The sequence below is a fragment of the Myodes glareolus genome, chromosome 3 (genome assembly GCF_982192425.1).
Source record: "Myodes glareolus chromosome 3, mMyoGla1.1, whole genome shotgun sequence".
Taxonomy (NCBI): Eukaryota; Metazoa; Chordata; class Mammalia; order Rodentia; family Cricetidae; genus Myodes; species Myodes glareolus.
In genome coordinates, this window is record NC_142028.1 from 48,907,142 (window position 1) to 48,932,538 (window position 25,397).

The following is a 25,397-nucleotide window of genomic DNA, read 5'->3' on the forward strand; positions in this document are numbered from 1 at the left end:
GAGGCTATAAAAGGTCAGTCTATTTTTCTCTTGTCCATGTGCCTATAGGCAATTGTGTGGGATGCCCTATGAACCCATAAAGCAAAGAGGGCTGAATATATCGTGAACCCAAACATTATTTTATTCACCCCCTTACAATATGATTTGTCAGGAATGATTGTCAAAAATAAAACTGTTTAGTAGACATTCTATTGCTAAAGAAGTATTGTGTAAAAATAAATGTTATTGAATCTTAACAGTTATTTTCAACAAAGTCTGTCTCTTCCTTTTCAATTGTTATCAACATTTTGGGTATTTGTGTGATATAAATTGCCTTACATTTAGTTTTATACTCATTTAAAAATACATTTCAATTCTAACAGTAGTGATTTGACAGCTGTGCAATTAATTTGTTTCATCAAAACATAAGTAATTGATATGTCTCGAATGTTTTAAGTAAACAACAAACTTCTAACCTATTAGGGTCTCAGTGAGTACTTGTAGAATACACTTTCATGTAAATGTATTCTTTCGAATACATGAAAACAAATCTACATTTTGAGAAATATTTTCATAAGTAAAAACTGTAAAAAAAACCTGTGTGTCTGCATATGTGAGTGAACATACATGCATGCACTCATGATGTATGTGCATGAGTTAATGTAAGCATGTGAACTCTGCCTGAGTCTTCAGAAGTCTGACAGTGGCATCCAGTGTATTCCCATATTACTCTCCACCTTCTTATTGGAAGTAGGATCTTTCCCTAAAGCTGAATCTCACACTTTTGCCTGGACTAGCTGTCCAACAAGGCCCACCTATCTCTACTTGATGGTATTACATGCATAGACCAGCCGCCCATAACTTCTATGCATGTGTTGGGGAAATGAGTGCATCCATCTTTCAAATGTTCTTTCCCAGTGAATCGTATCTCTAGCCCCAATGAAACTTTTTCACCAGAAGTCAGCTAACACAACTGTGAGCTGTTAGGACATCATGCCTTTACCTTCAACCATGATGGCTGTTGACAAATAACATTCTTTATTTTAGAACATTTGGTTTTGAGAATTTCATACATGAGTACTGAATGTCATTTCACCCGAACTCAATCCCCACACTTCTTTCTGTGCTCTCTCACTCCCTCTTCAAATTCATGACCTGATATTCTTTTCTTCCGTAGTAATTACTGTGTGTGTGTGTGTGTGTAAATACATGATAACTTTATAAATTATTGTTCTTATTTATATGAGTTTAGGCCTGACCACTTGGGATTGGATAATCTATCAGGAGCTTGTCCTCGAAGACTAATTCTCTCTCCCTCAGTAGCCATTAATTACTTGTAGCTTATTCAACTCCAGGATGAAAATTCATCAAACTGAAGGAAAGAGAAGACCATTGTAAATCATCTAGGTCTCATTTTCTATGTATGACATTAGAATGTCAAACACAAATTAAATTTCATTTTCATACCCTGTTCCATATGTCATTATCACAGTTCTAAGGTTTCGTTGAGTGGGGGCCTTTTTTTCCCCTCATTTTCTCCTGTTCTCTGAATCCCACTCAAGACAATAGTGAGAAGGAGAATATTTCCAGAACAGCTGTTCTAGTTTGAAAGGCAAAGCAGTCTTTCCCTTACTTCAGAGGGGTGTGATGTGTTTCTGTGAAGATTAGAGACAGCCATCTGACATTGAGTCACAATTATTCCCATTTGAAAGTATTTCCCAAAGCAAGATAGAAATAGAAGCCCAGATCACCTCTAGCTTTTACTGCAGCACAGAGCACCACAGGCTGACTCCCCAGTTTTCTTCCACCACCTGTACTGTGAACCCCTGCCTCGCTGGGGCTCTTCACTCTGTCACATTAGTTGAAGAGCCGCAGTCAGAGTTCAACTCTGTTCACTTTCTATTCTGAGAAGACAATTTTTTTCTAGTAAATTTAGATTGGCTTACATACTTTCATGGCTAAAGTTTAATTTTATGTTTTGCTACATAACAATTTCATTTGACTTCAACCATAAATATCTGTTCATTTGGTTGCTTTGATGGTAATATATTCTTCCCATTATTTCTTTCTAAATTCATATGTATAGAAAGAACTATATGTGTGATGAAGTTTATCACCTTGTCTCCTCCAGAACTTCCCTGAGAAACAGCTCCTGTCGTTCAACTTGGTTGGCCATGGAGCTCAGACACTGCATAATATCTCTTTATGGCTTCTTGCTGTCAACAAAGCAGAGAATCCTTGTTGAGCAGCAGCAACCAAACCTTTTTGGCTTTGCTCCCTGGCTTTGCCTATTCTTTGGCCCAGAGAAGGTTGGGCGTAGGAGGAGGTTGCTTGTTCATTTCCTGGCCACCCAGTCTCCCCAAATTATCACACAGAAACTATATTATTTGAAGCACTGCTTGTCCAATAACTCTAGCATATTCCTAGCAAGCTCTTACATATTAAATTAACTCATTTCTATTATTTTATATTTTACCACAAGCCTTGTGGCATACTGGCAAGGTTCTGGTTTGCAGCTTGCATCTTTCTCCTCTGGTGGCTCCATGGCTTCTCACTGACTCTGCCTTCTTTCTCTGAGTATTCAGTTTAGTTTTGATACACCTACCTCTATTCTGCCCTGCACAGACCCAAAAAAGTCCTTTATTAACCAGTGGTATTCACAGTATACAGAGAGGAATTCCACATCAGTTGGGATGCTGTGACTTAATTTATTTAACCCTAGCACTCAGCTTCTCCCACAAAAATCTATATTGTTAATGTTTGACTTCTTTGTAAGATCTCTTCCAAAGACAGCAAACAGGAAGGTAATAAACTAAATACAATAACCCTAACTACATTTATTGAATGCACAATCTTCCATGCTGACTTATATGTACTTTATGTAATGTGACTCTTTGAATCCAAGTCCTCATTTGTGTGGACTCAACCCACCATGCATCAAAATATTCTATGAGAAATCTGTCTATATTGGCCATATACAGATAGATACTTTTCTTTTGTCAATACTCCCTACATGGTAGGCTTGTAATCGTTCATTTACAATGGGAATTTTCAGCTTCACTATAGTGTAAAAGCTACACATTCAGTAAGAACTCGACTTCAAATTTGAGTTTTGCCCTTCTTGACTACCAACATGCTGAAACATTATACAGCCTTCACTTTCTCAGTGCTGAGCAAGGGCATCCAAATATTTGCCAGTCTTCCAATCATGGGAGAAACAACAAAGACTGTAGTGTACCGTGTTGCTAACTAGTGATATCTGGAAGGCTAGCCGAAATAAATGTACTTTCAGTTAGTGACCTCTCCAGTTTTCAATGGATTCATCAAGATACAGTCTTTTTTAAGTCAAGGTCTGTCTGTACAATATAACAGCTATTTATATAATATTTTCATGGTGTTAAATATTTTAAGTAATTTAAAGACTATGTCAGCTACACGTAAGGATCTATGTAGGTTACAACTATACCATATTATCTGAAGATTTTAGTATCCATGAGCATCCTGGCAGCAACCATAAAGACACACAGGAAAAACTGTGGTTTCTTACATAGTCCATGGGATAAGCTTATATTATATGTATTACAGTTGTCTTTATCTTCCAAACAAGAAAACAGGCACAGCCTGCAGAAAAAGTTCCCTAACTTACAGAGTAATTGTGGTAGCTTGTGTGGTTAGATCTTACGCATGGAATTTTAGGTTTTTTATTTTCTTTTTGTTTGTTTGTGTTTTACCTGTTCGATGTTCATGTTTTCATTGCCCCTCTAGACTGTTTCTTATATAACAACGAAACATTTATACAACAGTGAAACTACATTGAAAATTTGAAGCGATATCATGTCTTGAACACTACGCTTCCCTGATCCTACTCAATTCACGAATAGATTTTAGATGTCACACTCTGATTGTGTTCCCAAGTTTGAGTAGCTGCATGGAGAATCAGCCTGTGAATGCTATGTGCTGTCACCCTTCCTTCGAGGTTTCAAGTCTCTCTTTTATATTTTTGAGAAATTAAATTCCATTTTATTTAACTTTTATCAGTATTTTGCATGTTGTATATGCATGTGTGTAAAAGAGAGAATGAAAGAGGAGGGAAGATTGAGAGGTGCATACATGCCCCAGTGTGCGTACAGAGGTTACATGACACTTTTTGGCCATTGATTCATGCTTTCCACACACATGTCCTGGGGACTGAAGTCAGGTCATCAAGCTTGAGTAGCAAACGTGTTTCTATGTACTTTGCTATTTCCCTGGATCTAAATTCTTTTTGAGTAAAATGATGGAATCCTCTTTGCATGGTCTTAACTGTCTTAACTGAGAAAATGGGGCAATACATAAGTTAATGTGTATTAATTGTTAAGGTCACTGTGTAGCTCAAAGTAAGTAATCAAATTTACTTGCTTTTATATTCAATTTTTGCTAGTTACTTTTCCACTGAACTTCACTTAGCCCTAATTTTTATATTTTTGAGAGAAAACTTAATTTCATGATTCTCCCAGGTATAGTGACTTCATTTTCTTTTTGATGGGATGCATGTGATAGTTGTTTTTAATAGAGTAAGCACATAGAAAACAGTAAAACTTCCTATGTTTTATATGAGAGAATACTCTACTAACTGCAACAGGCATATAGATACTGCAGTCTTCATGGTACTTACATATATTCTAAAGAATCTGTGATCTACATGTTAGTAAACAAAGGTTCAGTCTTTGTATTTTTAGGTAGGAATAAAAGCTGGGATCAGAGAGATTAAGTAAATTCACTGAAGTTCCTCCCTAGAACATGAACTTACTCCTAACCCTGAAATTCTTTAACTCTAAAGCAAGACTGTCTGCTACTTCAAAAATGCCCTAGAAAGCATATTTTAATTTGTTTTTGCAAAAAAAGATGGCCTGCTGAAGCGTGAATGTACACTTAATAGAATTTGCACTTTTTGAACTTGTTTTATCCTACATTTCTGCAATCTTTTTTTTTATGTTAGGTGATATAGAAACGTCCCATCATATCTACATTTAAAGGATCAAAAATAAATTTAGAGTGTTATTCTTGGCACCATTAAAAACTCTCTAACCGTGTGGGAGTTGGTTACCAACTTGCTATTGCTAAGACTCTTACTATTGCGTTGCTTTCCATTTCCTCAGAAGAACAATTGGTGCAAACATAGATTCCTGAGCTCAAGTCTGAAATTGCTCTAGAGAGAAGCAATGAAATTTATTACTGTCAGAGCTCAGCCATGATAAGTGTCTGTGGACTTCAAATACGGTAAGAGTTATAAGGTCACTTGATGTAAAACATGGTGCTTCAAATATTTCATGACCTAATGTAAGTTGGAAACCAGGAAATATTTTTGTTACATGTCAACCATAGGTCAGCTAATTTAATTAATAAAATACAGGATGACATATATAAAGATGCTTATAAATTTCCCATCAGATACACTATTGAAATAAAATAGAGACAAAAGTCGGAGCACTTAGGCATTCTCATACTGAACACAACATACGCCTTGCAGAAAGACAGGAAAGGTGTCTAGATACACAGCACTGCAGTCTCACAAGGTAACTGGCAGAGTGCAGTGTTCACCTAGAACACATTGCTGCCATGAGTTCACAGGGCAGGAGGGCTGTTATGCTAGCTGAGATGGTACTAATGAAAGCCATTAAAGCACTATGTGGTTTGTCCTCAGCACAACTAGGAAATCAACAACTTGTTTCCCAGCTGTTTATGTTGGATGGATATATAAATACTATATAGTTAGGGGGAACAAATTAAACATACAGTATTAAATTACTCATTGGCAGAATAAAGTTCGCACTCTTTGCAGTTGAAACAGAATCAATGAACACTTGGGTCAAAAGGATTAGAATTCCTAGGTAAGTTTTTGCATGACTTTGATCAAGGAGGAATTTAATGCTTCTCTGCTGCAAATCTACATATTTGCTATTGGCAGGGAAAACTTTTCATCTTGCTGGTGGAAGAATACTCACAGGACTGCTGTTTTCCTCTTTCCACAGTCAGGCCTGTTGCTTTTATTAGAATCTCTTTATACAGAAACGTCTGAAAGAGGGAGCAGGTGCTTCCACGGAATTTCTTTATTTTGTTTCAGGTAAATATATTTGGAGCCAGAGCAAGGGAAAGAAAAACAGAGAAGCTATGCATTTAGAACTTCTATTTTAAGCTCCGTCTCTTAGGAAAGCTGAAAAGAAATTTAATTGATTTAGTAAACACAAACTGTATTACAATTTATGAATAACTCAAAAGAATGTCATTATTCTTAGATTACAATAAATAATTGGATGTGTTTGAAAACTAGTTCCCTTTCGTCCACTTGAGTGCGGTGATGAGAGATTTGCCTCAGTTCTACATGAGCTTAAAGGTGCTAAACTAATGGTTTTAAGCTGAATTAAAACACATTTTCTTTTCATGCCTTTGGCTCTAATTTCCATGTCTCTGTCTCATTGGTTCTTGTACCAATTTGAAAATCCCAATAAAGCCATGATGTACTGGATATTTTATATCAAAGCATGAGTTTGATTATAATAGTTGTCCCCTTTAAAAATGAGTTGAAAGACAGTAACCCCGAAAGCAGATACAGTGAGTGAGATTAGCATAGCATATTAGTTAACATGACTCCTTGACATAGTTTACATAAGGACTCAACCATTTGGTTCTTACAATCTTCTTTAATTGCTCAATAGAGCATTCATCCATTACTGAAATTGTGAGTTAGTAAATACTAAGGCTGAATGATAGAAAGTGGAAGTATTACTGAACATCACTGGGTGGAACTACATAAGAAATTAGGACTCAGAAGTTAAGATCCTTTGCTTTGCAATCATGAGGACCCAAATTCATATCTTGTCACCCATTTAACAAACTGAACATCCTATAAATGGTTATGCTATCAACTCCAAGAGATTTGATACTATCTTCTGACCTTCTCACTTACAGGCATGCATGCACTCTCCCTCCCCCCCCCACTCACTTCCATACATGCACATACACATAAAAATAAATAAGTGTTATTTTAATTATTTAGTCTTAGGTGTAATAAACAGTTACCATTTTGGAGAATCTTAAATGCACAGTGTGAGCATTAAAAGATTATTTTATTATTTTTCTGTAATTTTTATCCTAAATATTCCTTATTACTTATGCTATACAATTACATTCAAAATCAAGAAAAGTGAATGCGTGGGAATGAAGAATGATCAGTTATCAGAGTGACGGTTGTTAGTAGGGAGATATTAATTCAAGGCTTTGAAGATTTAGATATAAACAGGAATGATCTTTTTGATGACTATTGCATAGTTAATAGTTAGAATATATTCTGTATTTTAAAATTGACAAAAAAGTAGATTTTTATGGGTTGACCATACAATAGTAAGCAAGTGAGCTTGATCCAATCAAGATAACAAATTAAATGTGAGTATTAAAACATTACAGCTTATGCCATTTAAAATGTGCAATTATTATTTGTCAATTAAAATACAAAAAGTATCTATTAACAATACTACTAAGAAAATCAGAATTTTAATTGAGAAATAAATTTGAATAGTTATGTTGTGGTTCTTCATGTACTGCCTAACCTCAGCAGAACTTTCCTTTTAGCTGAATTATTAAAATTGTAGAAAAATGAGATGCAAGTTTTTTTTTAAAGTCTTGTCTTCAAGGTCATGGAGTGATAGATATTTCACTTTCACATGTGTGCTTTTCTAGAATAAAAGAGGTTTGGGAAGACAGTGAAGCTGAGACTGTTTATTGCATAGCATAACAAGAGAGAAATTGAGATAGTCTGTATTCTTTCTATCAGTTTCTTTAAAGTTTGCAAAATCCTGTGTAAAAGTAAATATGAGTTTGAACAGGAGGCCCCTGTGAACTCCAGCGTGTCCTCTGGGATCACAGAAACTGGCATCTATTAAGAACACCACCTGGCTGGAAGGGTGCTTGAAAATTATACTTAATTATTGATGTCTCTATAAATCTTTTTTTTTGTCCTTACATTCATTCGATGATATAACATAATGTTTAATCAAATGCTTAAAATCAGGTGCCTTTTCAGTATTTTCATTATATGATTTATAATGAAACCGTCTCTTTTTCATTTTATTCTCTCTTTCAGAAAAGTCAAATCAAAGGTGTAAGGGTAAGGGTCTTTGATGTTGCTGTTGTTTTATTTTGTGTTTAGTGTTTTGAGACAGGATATCTCTGTGGAGCCCTGGCTGTCCTGAAATTCACTCTGTAGATCAGGCTAGCCTCAGACTCAGAGATCTGCCAGCCTCTGCCTCCTGAGTGATATGATTAAAATTGTGTGCCACACTGCTCAACAAAGGTGTAAGTTTAATTGAAGACTTGATGTGCTAATGCAGCAGCAGAGGTGTGTGTGTGTGTGTGTGTGTGTGTGTGTGTGTGTGTGTAAGAGCAAAAGGAAAAATATACTTTAAGAATTTATCCAAGTTCCTATGGAGTTCTTATGTATTATCAGTGGTAAGAAGTCCCTTATTGATCTAAGGACGTAGTTCAGTCACTAAAGAACTCTCTACAGACACACAGGGCCTGAGCTCACATGCACATGACTCCTGTAAGTGCAAGGTATGCAAGGCAGGTTTGTCATTCCAGTGCTCTGAAGATAAAGATAAGGGATCCCCAGAGCAAGCTAGATAGCTAGATCTGTGAATTCTTGAGTTGGAGAGACCCTTTCTTGATATATAAAGTGGAAACAATTCAAGGCTACACACATGTACACCACACACACATCACACATACAACACACACACACACACACACCACATGCACACATGAACCATACACAGATATACACACATTATACACACATATACACACACTATACACATGCACACACAGGCACACACAGAGATGCTCAGGAGAAAAAAATAAAAACTGAGAGCCTTACATACAGTAGGGTGACTTAATCTTCTAATGATCTCATTTCTACTTACCACTGAAAACTGACATTTTATTTTGTTTTAAAAGCCCAGGCAATCATGTTCCCATGGCATTCTTTAAAAGGGAGCTTAAACTTTCATAAATGAAAAATCAGACCTAATGAGAAATGGGCTACATTTTGTGATTCTGTTCCTTGATTCCTTTGCCTTTAATTATTTCAGCTACTTTATTGCACCTTTTCATGACTCTGGGGTTCTTTTGAATCATTTGCAGCCCTACATAGATCCTCTCTGGAATTAGCCTCTTAGAGTTGATGTGGGAATTATAACCCAAAAGCACCACCTTCGGATTCATTACAGGAAAGACTTCCTGTAGTTAGTTTGTTCTGAAGAAATTTCCATTTTGCAAGGGCAGTGTAAATTTTGCATATCATTTTAATAGCAAGGTAGGTCAATCAAAGTATAATTGGCTCCAATTAGCACTCCCATGAGCTGTAAGGTTTCTTATATCTCCTAGACTGCACTTAAAAAGAAAATGCTATTTACTGACACCAAAACCGTAAGACTTGTTCACTAGTTACTGTGAGTAATGAGGAAAGTGGGTCTCCAAAGACACAGCACTTTGGCAGATACTTAAGGCCTGCACACCAGCATGCATGTGCTATCAAGCACTGCCATGTGAAAATTTCCTATGACAAAACACTTTGTTTTTTCTGTTCAAGAAGGCTTTGGTTATGAAACCAATAATTTCCTGTATTACTTTGGAACTAATCTTAAAATTGCTTCCTAATATTTTTTCAGGGTATTTGAATTCTTATATAATAAAAATGGAGAAACAACCAATTCTGTCTTATGTACTGTCGTGGTGATATATAAACTTGATTGGTTTAAGAAACACCTCCCTAGAAAGGATTAAATGAGGCAGAAGAGCTACCATGAATGTGGGTGGCACAGTTGGGCTGGGATCAGAAAAGGGATGTGTAACATGATAGAGGCTTGCTTGTTTGAATTTCTGTCCTGCCCGACCCCCACAGCCAGTTGTTTAGGCCCAGAGAAAATCAACCACAGAGGACTCTATAAGCTATAAAACTGATTGGCCCATTAGGTCAGGCTACTTATTAGCTAACTTTTACATCTTGATTAACCCATTATTTTGATCTATTTTAGCCATGTGGCTCAGTACCTTTTTCAGTGGGGCAGCTTACATCCTGCAGCTTCGGTGATCTGGGCAGGAGTGGGAGGAATCAACTTCTTCCTCCCCAGAATTCTCCTGCTCTCCTTGCATCATTTCCACTTCCTGTCTGGTTTTCCCACCTACACCTCCTGCCTGGCCAATCAGTGTTTATTTAAAACATGATTGACAGAATGCAGACAATTCTCCCGCACCAGGGATGAAGGAGAAAGGCAGCTGAGTTAAAGCATTCCCCTTTTCCTGCTCCCTGACTACCCTGTAGGGTATAACTAGTTGCCTCACACTCCTGTTTTCATGGTTTCCTTGTCATGAAAGTACCTAATATGGCGAGTCAAAAGAAATCCTTCTTCCTTCGAGTTGGTTTAGTCAAGTATTTCTTTGTAAAAGATGAAGAGGAATACAAATATTTTAACTGCTGTTCTATAATTTTCTTCCCCAGTCCCAACATTGTATCAAGTCACTGTCCATATAAAAGGGGGATTACGATTATTGAATAAAGATTCTATATGGGACCTGAACAACTTATCATATAGATATACATATAGATAGAGATAAATAGATATAGATATAGCAATAATTCTCACTAGTTCTTTTAAACTCATTTCCCCCTGGGGAAATGTAAACTGATTTCTTTTAGCAATGGTCTGCGTTCACCAGCCTTATGGAAGGAAGGATGTCAGTCAAAGCCTTGCAATGGTTTTGCCACTTCTTCTTGGGTATTAAAAACCACTGATGAACAGTCTGATTGCCACTGCATATGGTTCCAACTCTCACCCTCTTGTTTTGAGATCTCCTTGGTTAAAAAAAGGAAGAATAAGGTCAATCCAGTGTAAACAGCTTGACATGGTGATAGGACATGGGGACATTTGTTGAAAATAGCATGAGAAAAAGAGTGCATATCACAAAAAAGCAATAAGCAGTGATCTTTACAGATGCCCTGAACATAGGGAGGCAGGAAGTCCATCCTATAGTGACAATAGCAATGGTACTAAAGGAAAAAAATGGGGCAGCTGATTTAAAGAGAGAAGAGAAAAAAAAGAGTGGGGAAGAATACGCCAAATCATTCAGTTTACAAACAGTAGATAATTAGATTTGATTCCTAGTCATGCATAGGATCCTCACTGTCCACCTGGGACTAGCCAAAAAGTATTATAATTTCAGGCCTTAACACAGTTCTGCTTAGAAACTCACAAGTCAGACTTAACAGGGCTCAAAGTCAAAATGGATTCAATAGATATTCATAATCATCCAGGGAAATCTGCTGTATACAATAACTATTTATAAAACAGCTTTTGAACAACAGCCCCCTGAAATGTCAGGAATGCTTCTGATGCCTCATGCTAACTCCTAACACTTGGCCAGTCTTTCTTGCTTTAACCTTGTTTTAGATTGTAGGATGTGCACTGTATCATAGACTGTCAGCCAAATGGCATCACCTGTATGCCTCAGCGCAGAATTCTCTTTTCAATTGTATGAATCACTGATAAAAATCTTGAATGACATCAAGTATGCCTCCTTGCACTTTTAAATATGTCTCATCTTAAAAATAGGTCAGACTTCTCCAGTTGGCGCCACAGAAAATGGCCAGAGTTACTTTTACAATTTTGCCTAACTGCATTTTTGTTTGACAGGATTTCTTCTAGAAAATGCCTGGGCTCAGGATTAAATCTCCTTTATAATAGAATTTCATAATGGAACTAGAAACAAACCCTCTAATGTCGGTAGTGTATGCATTAATATTTTCTCCAGGTAAACACCAGAGTGACATATTTCATGTTAAATTGGCCAGTCGTACACTTCAGTGACCTGGGAAGGAATGTGGCTGACAATATGACATCATCCATCATGAACTACTTTTCAAAAACCTGAATTTCAGAACTTTGTTCTCTTTATTTATGGCTTATTTATGTTCTATTTATTTATAGCTCCCTAGTAATAAAAAATATTTGCTATTCCTAATACCCTTATAGCTTTCTTAATACAAAGCCTAGTGGTCAAGTTTGGTTTTTTGTAACCATAGTGTGTTTTTTTATTTCCTCAACATGTTGTGAAAGGTTTTGTAGAGTTTCATTTATTGTTATCTATGAAATTATGATTATATCTTATTTATAATTGTACATAAAATGATGCTGAATCCTCCCAAAGGATTCTGAACTGATACATATTTGGCTTTGCAGTACTCAATTAACACTTATGGAAAATGAAGTTTATTATAAGTAAACTCTCATAATATTACAGTAGACATTATTTTGTTTTATTCAAAATGTAATAAATCACGTAATTCTCAAATGTTTTAAATCAGACCCATGATCTACAAATTTTAACATACTTATAAAGCAGCAAATGAAAAAAACTTGATGCAGATTTACATTTAAGACAAAAATGTCTGTAAACAAGGTGGGTAGTACACACTTCTACTCCCTTTTCATGACTTTGTGAACAGAATTAGACATGGATATAAATCATTTAGTAAGTCTTTAAAGATCTGAATATTTGTGAAAAGCAATCCCTAGTTGACTTTGAGAGTTGGAGTCGCTTTTCTCTTTTGGAATATTCTATTTCTGTCCTCCTATATATTAATCCTGATACCTTATAATTATATTCTTTAAAGCATGATCCCCCCTTTGGCTTTCTAATTCCAGCATCACATCACTCCTTTTATTTCTATTATTTGGGATATTTTTAAATACATAGCATTGTGTCATGGATACTTTTAATTGCTGACTTGACATGATCTAGAATCCCCTAAAAAGAATCTCATGAAGAAATTATCTAAGTATGTTGACTTATGTTGTGTGGGGGTGATTTTGGATGCTTTCATTATAGTGGAAGTACTGTTCATTACGGTAGCATTGTCCCCTTAGTTTTGGGTCCTGGATTGTGTAAGTGTATAAAGAAGACAGCACTGGTGAGCATGTATGCATTCTGTCTGCTTTTGACTGTGGCTGTGTAGCTCTTGAAGTTCCCACCTTAGCTTCCACAATGATAGGCTACACTCCGAAACTGTGGGCTAAAAGAAAACCTTTATCTCTTTAATTGGTTTTGTCGCAGTGTTTTATGACAACTACAGAAGTAAATCCAGGAAACACTTTAAATATTTGTTGTTGACTATTATCAATAATGTTGATTTCCTACTAGAGCTGTTACTAATCCACAACACAGTTACTAAAACCAGCATGAATTTGTTGTAAAACATTAAAGTTCAACAGGGATTTCCTAAGATTGACAGCCTGGTACTGGGAATTGCTTGTGCTGAATTCTTTCCAGAACCTTGGCCAAGGCTTCTTTGCCCTTGCTTTTGGCAGCTGCCAGTGGCTGCCTATATTCCTTGGCTCTTGGCCTCCGGCAAGTAATCACCTCCCTCAGACTTCTGCTCATTAGTCAGCCCTTTTTCTGACCTTCCTGTGTGTCTTTCCTTAGAAGGATCCCGGTGATTGATTACATTAGGCACATTCAGGTTCACTGCAATGTCCTTAACAGCACATCTTTAGCGTAGCCCCATGGCCAGGTGGAGAACTTCCCCAGTGCTACATTGACAAATTCCTGCAAACTTTGTAACCCAGGTATATGGAAGTTCAGAATCAAATTATCAGTTTCGTTGACAAAAGTCAAGATATAGGCAGATATGCATTCCTGTTGTTCTTTTGGAGGCTGAGGGGAGCCTGCCCTGCCAGTCCTTTACAGTATACCTGCAGTCACAGCCTTTCCCAGAACATGGTATCATAAATATCTCTCTATGATAGTGAAAACTCCTGCTCTGGTAGGCTTTTTAGCTGTCACCCTGCTGCCCCTTGCTCATTATCATCCTTACAAAGACTCTTGATTCACTCAGATTATCCAGGAAAATCTTCCCATCTCAATGCCCTATGTAACTTACACCTGCAGAGTCCCTCTTCTTTGCCTAAGGACACACCCCTAGGTTTGCAGTGCTGGGTGTGGAGTACTGGGGTCAGATATTCTGCATAATACACTAATCGTCACCCAAACGCTTGAGTTTTGGTTTAGATATGTGAAAACTTCACTGAGCACATGCTTCTTCACCCCCTACTTGCATCTCAAAGTCTATTTCAAGTATTTCCTACTCCAGCTACAAGGCGCCTCTTCTCCATACTTCTGTTTCTTCTTGCTGTTTCCGTTTGTTAGTGGTCAAGAGTCATTATTCTCTGGACTCTTCTGAGGGTGTGTTAGAACGGAGCTCTATTTTATTATTCACTTCCATATAAACAAGTGCCTAATTTAACATATAGAAGCTATGCTGTTGGGATATTTAGAGGAAGGAAGTGCTTATGAAACTTTAAAATCACCCTTTACAGTATAAAATATTTATGGTGCATCGTTTAATGAAGATTGTATATGAATTAGTCCTGGGTGACGTTTTAAGGTTGGAGTTCATCTCTGTAATTTAGAGGCTGTCTATGCATGGGTCTGTGATAGACTTCTGTGTCTGCCTGATGACACTGACTCCTGAAGGGAGAGTGTGAGTCCTCACTGCTGCATACAGCAGCTTCTTGCCCTTTGCCCTATTCATTATGAGGCGTTTCATTCCTTCGACTCACTAATTGCATTAACAGGGAACCAGTTTCCTCTTTTTGGGGTGTCAGCGTCAGAGGCAGGGAGCCTTCTACTGTTTCACTCTGAAGTCCTGAAGAGCTTTTCTGGTCTATCAGACAGATGCCAGCATATTTGAAAACCCTGGAAGTGAGGTGAAAGTATTATCCCAATGGAAATATAAGAGAAGAGCAACTGTCCCTGGGAAAGAAAGTTTATGAGCCTGAAGAGACCCTTCCTCCAGATCAAAGGGAAAGGACAGTTTTAAGTCTGTTGCTCAATGTCAGCAACCAAGTCAGTTCAGGTCCCTGGGAAGTAAACACTGAAATCAGATTAAAGGATCAGACTTGAACAAGATTCCTGGGGAAGATCTGTAAAAGCATGATGGGGAGGGATTAGTTACAAGAGGAACCGAAAAATCAGTTCACTTATCTGTGGACAAAAAAGAGAAAACTCAGATTGCAGCAAAGATCTGAAAATGTTTTTGAAAACTTCTCTGCAAAGTGTTCCAAACAGAATTGTCCATAGGCAAAGCCCTACATGGAGCAGGAATGGTGATAATCAACACTCTCAATGACTTGAGCGAGTTCAGAGGAGTCCAGATGATAGTGGCTGTAGCACCTTCCTCTAGTATGCATGTAGCTGACATTTATCTATCTTCCCTACAACAGGTTCTTTCCTGTAGGACCTGAGTGGAGCCACCAATGCATACCAGAGTACCCCAGAGGTGCACACTGATATGTTTGATTTCTTTTTTTAGCTTCTCTAACTGAGCTGTTAATTATGAGAGACAAAAATCATCACATCCTCAGTGATATTAAAATGCTGTATTGTTTTAAGTGCTCGTATTTTTATCATGAGAAGAAAAACAGTAAGTGGACTGATGTAATATACGTTATTTTACAATGAATGTTTTAAGTTAAAATTACTCTTGATATTTTTCCAAGGTATTACATATACCTATTGTCTTGTGTGAAACTGCTTGCATAAATTTACTGTATGTTTGGTTTTCTGACACTTATGCTGAATTCTTTCTTTCAATTATTCTTATTTTGGATAAACTGCAGTTTTATTTTGATTGACCAATTCCTATTCTGGGAAAAAAGTTTTAATCTGGCTGAATAATAGAAGAAAGACTACTGTATTAACTCTCTGTCTCAAGCACCTTAATAAGCTCAGAAAGAATGCTTTGTCTCCATTAAACAAAATGAAGTGGAGGAGGGGCATCTGAAAGGTGAACATTGGCTGAGAGCGACAGGAGGACCCTAAAGAGCCTCTGCTGCAGCAACAGCCAGTTTTACCAAGTGCAGAAGAAGCTTATCTTGCCTTTTCAACATTATTTTTCTTTAAGAGTTATATAGTACAATTATGAGAGAAATAAGCTACATGGGGATAGGCAAGAAACCATCGGGAATGAATGTTTGAGGTTTCTTTTTTTCCATAAAATTCAACAAACAACTTTAGAATTTTCTATCTCATTGTTGACTTAATTACACCCTCATAAAGTATTCTTCACTCCTTGAAAAAAAAAGAAGGCAGCATTTATGAATATACAATACGCAATGTGTTTCCTCGGGTGAGATAGAGCATTGTCATAGGCATCACCATGGATTGTTACTGCCAAGTTCTTCAAATATCTTATTCTGTTGGCTTTTTATATGCTTTGTGCTCTCCCTGGGGGGCTTTCATCCTTCTGTGTTTGAATATTCTCTTGATATTTATGTCTATTCTTCAGTCATGAAAGAAGTTTATATCCCCTTCCCCTGAAACTCATAGCATCTCTCAGCCAAACTTCCTGCATGCTTTCCTAGTGCTCTATATTAACTGATTGTACATTCTTTCCAAAAAGGACAAAGTATTTTATGATTTTAATTGTGTTTCAAATTTTTTTTAACTTCTACTTCATTAAATTTATACTAATAGCATTAATGTCCAACTTTAAATAATATTAAGCTTCTGGGTTTTAGATCCTCAAATTACTGAGAATTAAGTGTTATAAGTCATAGATTCTGTGTTTGCTTTACTGATTTCCTTCTTCCTTTTCCCTGTTTTCTTTTGTAATTTCACTAACCTTACTTCACTGGTTAATTCCTGTAAAAATCTTCAAAAAGATTTTTTGAAAATATAGTTACATTTCCATGAGCAGTTGAGTCCTCTCACACCTCTCACATTTATAGATCCTAGATTTCACATAGATAAATAAAAGCATTTTATATATATATGTCATGAAACTAGAAGTGAAACTCATTAGGAAAGGGGACTAATGGGAGGGGGAACAGCAAAAGGGCACTGTTGGCATATATGAGAACATGGTCAAAATATATTCTTTAAGTGTACGTCTTTATGAGACCCAATAGTATATATGATGAATATATGGCTATTTAGCCAGAGAGAGAGGGAGGGTTGGGAGGGAAGGAGAGGGAGAGAGGGAGAGGGGGGGAGGAAGGGAGGAGGGAAGGAGGGAGGGAGGGAGGGAGGGAGGGAGGGAGAGAGAGAGAGAGAGAGAGAGAGAGAGAGAGAGAGAGAGAGAAGAGGAAGAGTAAAGAAAGAAATAACAAAGAAGACAATAGTCTTTGTGAGCTCAGGATCATCATATACAAAGACCCAGGAGCCAGAGAAGCCCAAGAGCTTGGCAGAGTGAAGCTAAGGAACTGTTATGAATTTGACATTAGTAATTGCTATAATGTGATTGATAAATAAAGATATAGAATTATAGAGACTTAAAAAGGAGCAAGAGCAAAGCCAACAAAGTATATAAAAGCATAACCTAGGACAGTGACTAGGAAGAATGCAAAGGTGCTATGTGTACTAGAATGCCAATCTGCAGTGTTTATATCCATTTTTATATAAAATGAATGCCTAATCAAGTTCTCTTCTACATGACTTGCAAGAAAACATCACTTTTCTACACTTTTAACTGACTCTGGCACACTTTGCTAAGTAATGAAATGTATTTCTTCTTTTGCTAGAACTATCATATGCTTGGGTCTTCAATGAGTATCCATCATTTGTTGAAGAAGACAGTCGGAGATTTGTCTCTCAGGAGACAGGACACCTCTACATAGCTAAGGTGGAGTCATCTGATGTGGGAAATTACACATGCGTGGTGACTAGCACTGTGACAAATGCCAGAGTATTAGGCTCACCAACACCTTTGGTGCTACGCTCTGATGGTAAGAGACCTACTTAGGAATGCCCATGAAGTTACTTGTTTTCATTTTTGTCAGCTGTATTTTATTATAAGCTAAAAAGTCTCACTAAAATGAAATCATAAATCAATTCTGTGACATTGCCTTCCTTATCACTGCTGAAGAGGTATTTATAAGATTCAGGAGAAAACCAATTTAGGAGTTGGGCTATAGCTTACTGTGTAAAATACTTGCTTCACATATATGCAGTCCTGGGTTTGATACTCAGAACTGCACAAAATGGATATGGTGGTACATGCCTATAATCACACATCTGGAGACAAGACAATAACTGGTTCAGAAGTTCAAGGTCGTTATGGGCTACCAGTGGGTTTTAAACCAAGATGAACTACATTTGCCTTTGGAGGGGAAAAAGGGGGGGTACCGATTTATATGCCTGGGTAATGACTTATTAAAATAAATCTTATCTCATACACCCTCATGTCTTGCACACAAATATGGAAGCACTTTCCAGTCAGGTATAATGGAATCAGAATGTGCCTATATGTTAAAAACTATGTTTTGGTTACAGGTAGCTATTTATTATGTTTAAGATTGACACCTATGTGATGCGGCTACAATTTAGCAAATCCCCTACTATAATCTTTGTACTATAAGAAATTCCAGGAGTGATTAATATGCTACAGATTTCATCTTAAATAGATGTGGTTTTCTTTAAAATGTTTTTTTTTTGCACATTGCAGTATTTTTGAATCCAGGGTTCTAAAATGTTATTCTGGGTGCATATTTGGTCAAGGGTAGTATCAGTGAGTCATTCCAGTTACTTAAAGTAGTAGTATGTTCATAGGGGAACCTAATAAAGTTTTATTTACAAGCACAAAATGATGCCATAGGAAACAACGACTCTTCCAATTTTGTATTGTGAATTCCCAGGTGTCATGGGTGAATATGAACCTAAAATAGAAGTCCAGTTTCCAGAAACTCTTCCAGCAGCTAAAGGCTCAACTGTGAAGTTGGAATGCTTTGCCCTTGGGAAGTAAGTTCTTTAAAAATCTCACATGTTGTTAGGTTACTATCAGCAGGGAGGGAAGGTTCTAATTTTTTGTACTTAGTAGAATAATTTATTTTTATTTACACATTTAAAATATATTTATTTTGAAGTATAATGCAAGATATTAGATCTCACTATGGAATTAAAATTAATACTTTTTAAAGATTTTACATCCTCTATTTCTTTTCCGCCCTCTGCTACACTTGATTATAGCATACCCAATCCTCTCTTTTTTTTTCTCCTTCATGATATGTATGTACATTTATTTGTCTACCTCACCTCTTCATTACTTATTTTTCAATCTCTTGATCTCCTTGCATGATTTTAAGACTATAACTAAACTTATGTGTATGCATGTAACTGTCTGTGTGTGTTTGTGTGTGTTTAAAAACATATATGCATATATAATTTATAGGCTAGAATACATATATGACGAACATACCTTTTTATCTTTCTGATTTTGAATCAATACTTGCATAGTATGATACTTTTCAGTCTATCAGTTTCCCTGAGAATTTCATTTTTCTTTATAAATGAATAAAATTTATTCTGTATATACACCACATTTTCATGTAAACTGGTTACATTTCTTTGATATTTCAAATAGACTATCAGTAAACATTCATGAGCAAATATCTCTTTCTTAGGGTGTGGAGCCCTGTGGGTGTGTGCCTCAAAAATGGTATTACTGAGTTGTATATTCATTCTACTTTTATTTATTTTATTTTATATTTGCTAAACCTCCATACTGATTTCAATATTGGTTGTACTAGCGCATTTCCACCAGCCATAAATAAGGATTTCTCTTTCTTCACATCTTTTCCATTATCTGTTGTCTGATTTATTTGATAATCCCTCTGGCTGGGATAAAGTAGTATCTCAGAATACTTTCAATTCACACTTCTGTGATAATCAATTAGGTGTTTTGATCATTTGAAAAAATAATATCAGCATTTGTATTTCTTCTTCTGATAGCTGCCTGGTTATTTCATTATTCATTTGTTCATTGGCAATTTCATATCATTGCTGTTTAATCTTTGTAATATTAGCCCCATATCATAGTAATGGCTTCTAAAGATTGTCTTCCATATTATGGGGTGTTTACTCAGTTTTAAGTTTCTTTTGCTATGCAGAAGCATTTTAATTTCGTATAGTTCTCGTTTGCTGATTCTTGGGGTTGGGCACCAGGCTACCAGACTTCTGTTAAGAAAGTTCTTCAAAATAGCTGTATTTTGAAGGGCATTTGTTTTCTTCTGGAGGTTTTAGCATTTTAGATTTTTCACTTAAGGTCTTTGTTGTGTTTTCAGATGTTTTTGTATAGGGTAACAGATTTGAATCAAATTTCATTACACTGCAGGTGTATATCCAATTTTGCCAGCACAATTTCTTGAATAAGCTATCTTCTTTCAACATATTTTGACACCTTTGTGTGACCACAACATTGTTGCTTGTATTTATCTAGTCTCGTCCATTTGTCTGTCTGTTTGTAATTCTGCCATTATAACTCAACAGTGTAATTTAGGGTCAAATATGGTGGGGCCACCAATAAGGTATTTTCTCCATAGGATTGCTTTGACTGAATCTGATCTTTCATAGATCCATATGAATTTTTGGATTATTTTTCTTGTTTTATAATGAATGACACTGGAATTTATATAGGAGTTACACTAAATCTGTAGATTAAGTTTGATATCACAACCATTTTCATGATACTCATTGATCCAATTTAAGGACCTTGGAGGGCTTCAATCATTTTGTGTCTTTGTTTTATCTCCTTGGCTAGGCTTACTCCTAGGTAGTTTATGTTTTGAAGATATAATTAATGACATATTGTCCTAAATTCATTTTTTCCACAAGTTCACTGTTGGTATATATGAATGTTACTGATTTTTATATATTGATTTTGTACCTTGCAGCTTTTTTGAAAATAAACATATAGGGTCTTTCAGTTATAAAACTATGTCATCTGCAACTATTGATTATTTGAATTCTTTTTCCATTTTTATTTCTCTACTGTCTTTATCGTTTTTATTGTTCTAGCTAAGACTGATCTGAGCATTATACTATGTAAGACATGAGAGGGTCATTGTCTTAGTTGGGGCTACTATTACTTTGAAGAAAACAGTGTGACTATAGTGAAGAGAAAATTGACAGAGAAACTCACAGAGGCAGCTGACCTCTGCTCATAGACTCTGAACCAATAGTTAGGGGGGCTGCATGGGGCTGACATAGACCTTCTGCATGTGTGTGACAGTTGTATAGCTTAGTCTGTTTGTAAGATAGCTAGCAGTGAGATCAAGACCTGTCCCTGGCACTTAGCTGACTTTTGGGAAACTGTCCCCATGTTAGGTTACCTCATTCAGCCTTGATACAGGAGGGAGGAGCTCAGTCCTGCTTCAGCTTGATGTCCCATGCTTTGCTCAAGCATGTGAGAGGCCTGTCCCTTTCTGAATTGAGATGAAGGGGGAGTGGATGGGGGAAAACGGAGATGGGAGGCAGAGGGAGGGAGCTGAAGGGAAAGAAGGAAAGGAAATTGTGTGACATGAAAAATAAATGAAAAAACGTTTAATTAGATAAAAATAAATAAATAATATACAAATAAATAAAAAGAAAACATTTAATTGGGGTTACTCACAGTTTCAGACGCTTGGTTCTATTATCATCATGACAGGGAACATGGCAGCGTACAGGCAGATGTGGTGCTGGAGCTGAGAGTACTATATCTTGAACAGAGACAGCAGGAATCCAACTGACAGTCACACTGAGGGAAGCTTGATCAAAAGAGACTTCAAAGCCTGCCCTCACAGTGACATAGTTCCTAAAACAAGGCCACACCTCCTAATAGTGCCACTCCCTTTGGGGCCATTTTCTTTCAAATCACCACAGGCACACTTGTCTGATTCCATATTTTGAAAAAAAAAAAACCAGTCTCAGTTTTTTCCAGTTTAGAGTAATATTGACTGGTGTGGGAAGTCCTTCTGTCTATGTGTTGCTTTTATTTGTTAATAAAAAATAAAGAACTGGCTTGGCCTATAGCTTGGGAGGAGGAGGGCAGAGTTAGAGAGATGTCATGAATCCACTGCTAGATATAGATGTGCTGAAACTTTGCTGGTAGGCCTCGTCCTCATGGTGATACACAGATTAATGGAGGTGGGTTAAATTAATATATAAGAGTTAGCTAGTAAGAAGCTATAGCTAATTGGTCAAGTAATGATTTAAATAATACGGTTCCTATATCATTATTTCGGGTCTAAGCTAGCAAGGCAGCAGGGAACCAACATGTGTCCTCCCCCAACAGTTGACTTTGGGCTCTTTTTATATGTACCTTTTATTATTTTATGGTATGATACATATTTTCCTAAATTCTTCATGACTTTCAAGATTACAGGATGCTGAACTTTGTGAGATACCTTTGTGAGATGCCTATCATATGGTTTACTACATTTATTGATTTGTGTATATTGAACTAACTTTTCATCTCAGAAGTGAAGCACACTTAGTCATGATATATGATCTTTTTATGTGTTCCCGAATTAAGTTCTCAAGTACTTAATTAAGAATGTTTTCATTCATATGTTAGTCTGGGGAATTAGTCTGTAGTTTTCTTTTTTGCATGTTCTTTATCTATCTTTGGTATTAGGATAATCCTGGCTTCATAGGATGAACTTGGTAGTGTTCCTTTTCTTTCCTTCCTTGTCAAACTGCTTTTCTGTGCTAGAATGAGAACTTCCTTAAAAATTTGAGAAACTTCAACAGTGAACTCATTTGGTCCTGGGCTTTGCTTTATGCAGAGACTTGTTATTACATCTTTGTTCTCATTGTTCATAATTATCTGTGTAAATTCTTTATGTTTTCTGGCTTTAATTTTGGTAGGTCATGCACATTTACAAATTCATCTGCTTCTTTAAGGTTTTTCTAACGTTTTAGGGTATAATTCGTCAAACTGTTTACTATCAATGATCTGGATTTCACAGGATTCTGCTGTGGTAAACCCCCTTTTGTCTCAAATTTTGTCAACTTGTTTCTTCTTTCTTCCATTTTGTGTGTTTAACTAAGGAGTTGTCAATATTACCTTTTTTTCAAAGAACTTAATCGTTGTTTGATTTTGCATGTTTTCTAAGCTATATTTAGGAGCAAAGGAATAAGCAGATGCAGAAAAAATATACTTAAATGATATATTTTGAAGCTCTTAAAAAATTGGAGAAATTGAAAATGCCAAACCAATTTCATAAGCTAAGTCAGAAAAATATTCATCCTTTACTTGTTCATATATCAATTTTTCTGCACTTAAAAAATGAGTTGACTGACATGGATGAGCACTTTATTGCATTAAAATACCATCTCAAGGGTATAAACCTGGGCATGGTAGTACATGCCTGTAATCCTCACTCAGAAGTCATAGCAGCTGGAACAGGAGTGAGCAGCAAATCTGGACTACCTAGTGAGACCCTACATTCAAACCAGAATTACGTCTTTGCATCTAAGTATATAATTTCCAGCTGGAAGTTTTCTGCATTCAAAACCTGTGATTTTGGTTCTCTCAACTAAAGCTTTCTGTTTTTGAGTTTGTAAGATTTCCAGGGAGCAGCAACTGACTTGACAATTTTCTGATCAGCCCTGTTCCTCAGATTAATTGGAGAAGAAGTGATGGGATGCCATTTCCCAGCAAAATTAAATTGAGGAAGTTCAATGGTGTGCTTGAAATTCCGAACTTCCAGCAGGAAGATACAGGCTCCTATGAGTGCATTGCTGAAAATTCGCGAGGGAAAAATGTGGCCAGAGGACGGCTCACTTACTATGGTAAGCATCAGCTGTGAGGAAATCGGCCATGTAGTTTTTGTTCTTTCATGGCTGTTTTGCTGGTGGGGGTAGTTATAGCAGAAAGCTGCAGTTTTATTTGTCATTTTCTGTGTTTTATTCTCATTTTGTTAAGCAAGGACAAATATCAGAGAAAGAAGAAGTTAAAAAGGAAGGCAATTTTGCAACCAAATTGAAGACATATTCTTTTAAAGTTTAAAAGTGATTCATATGATAATGAAATCTTTCACATTTTTTTTCTAAACAGGACCTTTCACACTCTTAATCATATAACAGACAGCCCTCCCTGGCCGCTTTCTCCTCTAGAAGAGGTGGTTTTGTGTCATTATTTGAAAAGCAGATTAAAACTGTTTGTTGAGAAAAGTTGCAATTATTGCATTAGACAAAACAAATAAACTGAAGATGTTGTTTTGGATGGGAATATTCCACCTAATCCAATAATGTAAATAATGTAGCTGTAGTCTCTTTGCTTCCTTTAATTTGTAACCACATTTGTTTGATATACTGCTCAATTTGGGGCAGGAAAGAGTAACGTTTCTTTTATTTAGAGGTCTATTTTTTTTGAGAAAATGAGATATTCTTTTTGTCTTTTAAATTATTTTGTTTAAAACATGCCATTAGAGTTTGATGAAAACATGGTTTGGAAAGTGCAAATATGTTATTGTACAAAATACATCTGTAAAAATGCAGGGAAATGGAAGCTCGGTGAATATATTTGCAATTTAATTATTAGAGAAATTGTAAACCTAGTAAGAATTCACCAATTTTATGAAGGGCAAATTGCATTATAGCCTATTTATTTTAGCAACTGGTAATTGAAACAGCCTTCCGTGGTTGTGTATACAGTGTGCATAAATGCTTCAGGGTAGGAAACTGCTAAGACAGCTGTTAAATCTGTAGACATCATTATGGATCCTCCTTCAACAGTTTGAAGTTTGTAAATATATTGCCTACGAAAAGATTAATGTTTCTTACATTTCTGGGTTTTAGGAACTGTCAGGAGCAAAATGAAGGAATATTTTAATAGTGCGAGTCATTATATTTTGTAACCTTCCCACCTTATCTCATAATTAATTTAATATAAAAACATTCCTGTATGTCAGTGGCTGTAAGTTGGTGGCATGTTATGGAAATAATGGTAGTGTTGTTGTTGGTGGTGGTGGTGGTGATGATGATCATGGCGGTGGTGAGGGTGATGACCATGGTGGTGGTAGTGGTAAGAGTGGTGGTGGTTGTGGTGGTGATCATGGTGGTGGTTGTAGTGGTGATGATCATGGTGGTAATGGTGGTGGTGGTGGTGGTGGGATGATCATGGTGTTGGTGCTGGTGATGATCACAGTGGTGGTGGTGATCATGGTAGTAGTAGTGATGATAATCGTGGTGGTGATGATGATCATGGTGGTGGTAGTGGTGAGGGGGATGGAGGTTGTAGTGGTGATGATCACGATGATAACGGTGATCATGGTGGTGGTGGTGGTGGTGGTGGTGGTGGTGATCATGGTGGTGGTGATCATGGTGGGAAGATGAATCCTTCATTCTTGTGCCTGAGCAGCTAAGTCCCCCACACACAATGGAAATTTCTCAAACCCTAACTTACCTTACTCTTTCTGCTCATATACTCCTCAATCACAGCACACTCACGGTGTGGGAAGTCCTTCTGTATATGTGTTGCTTCTATTAGATAATAAAGAAGCTGCTTTAAGCCAATGGCTTAAGGGAATATAGGCAGATTATTATATATATATTATATATTATAT

At 36.6% G+C, this 25,397-nt stretch overlaps 1 protein-coding gene across 1 annotated transcript in view; it reads left to right on the forward strand.

Annotated features, from left to right (window-relative positions):
* Cntn3 (contactin 3) overlaps positions 1 to 25,397 on the forward strand; it is a 372,688-nt gene that overhangs the window by 240,555 nt on the left and 106,736 nt on the right. Inside the window, exons 6-8 of the mRNA XM_085686800.2 lie at positions 17,592 to 17,795; positions 18,705 to 18,807; positions 23,438 to 23,622. Coding sequence (XP_085542926.2) covers positions 17,592 to 17,795; positions 18,705 to 18,807; positions 23,438 to 23,622 — 492 coding nt within the window. The remainder of the gene's footprint in view (positions 1 to 17,591; positions 17,796 to 18,704; positions 18,808 to 23,437; positions 23,623 to 25,397) is intronic.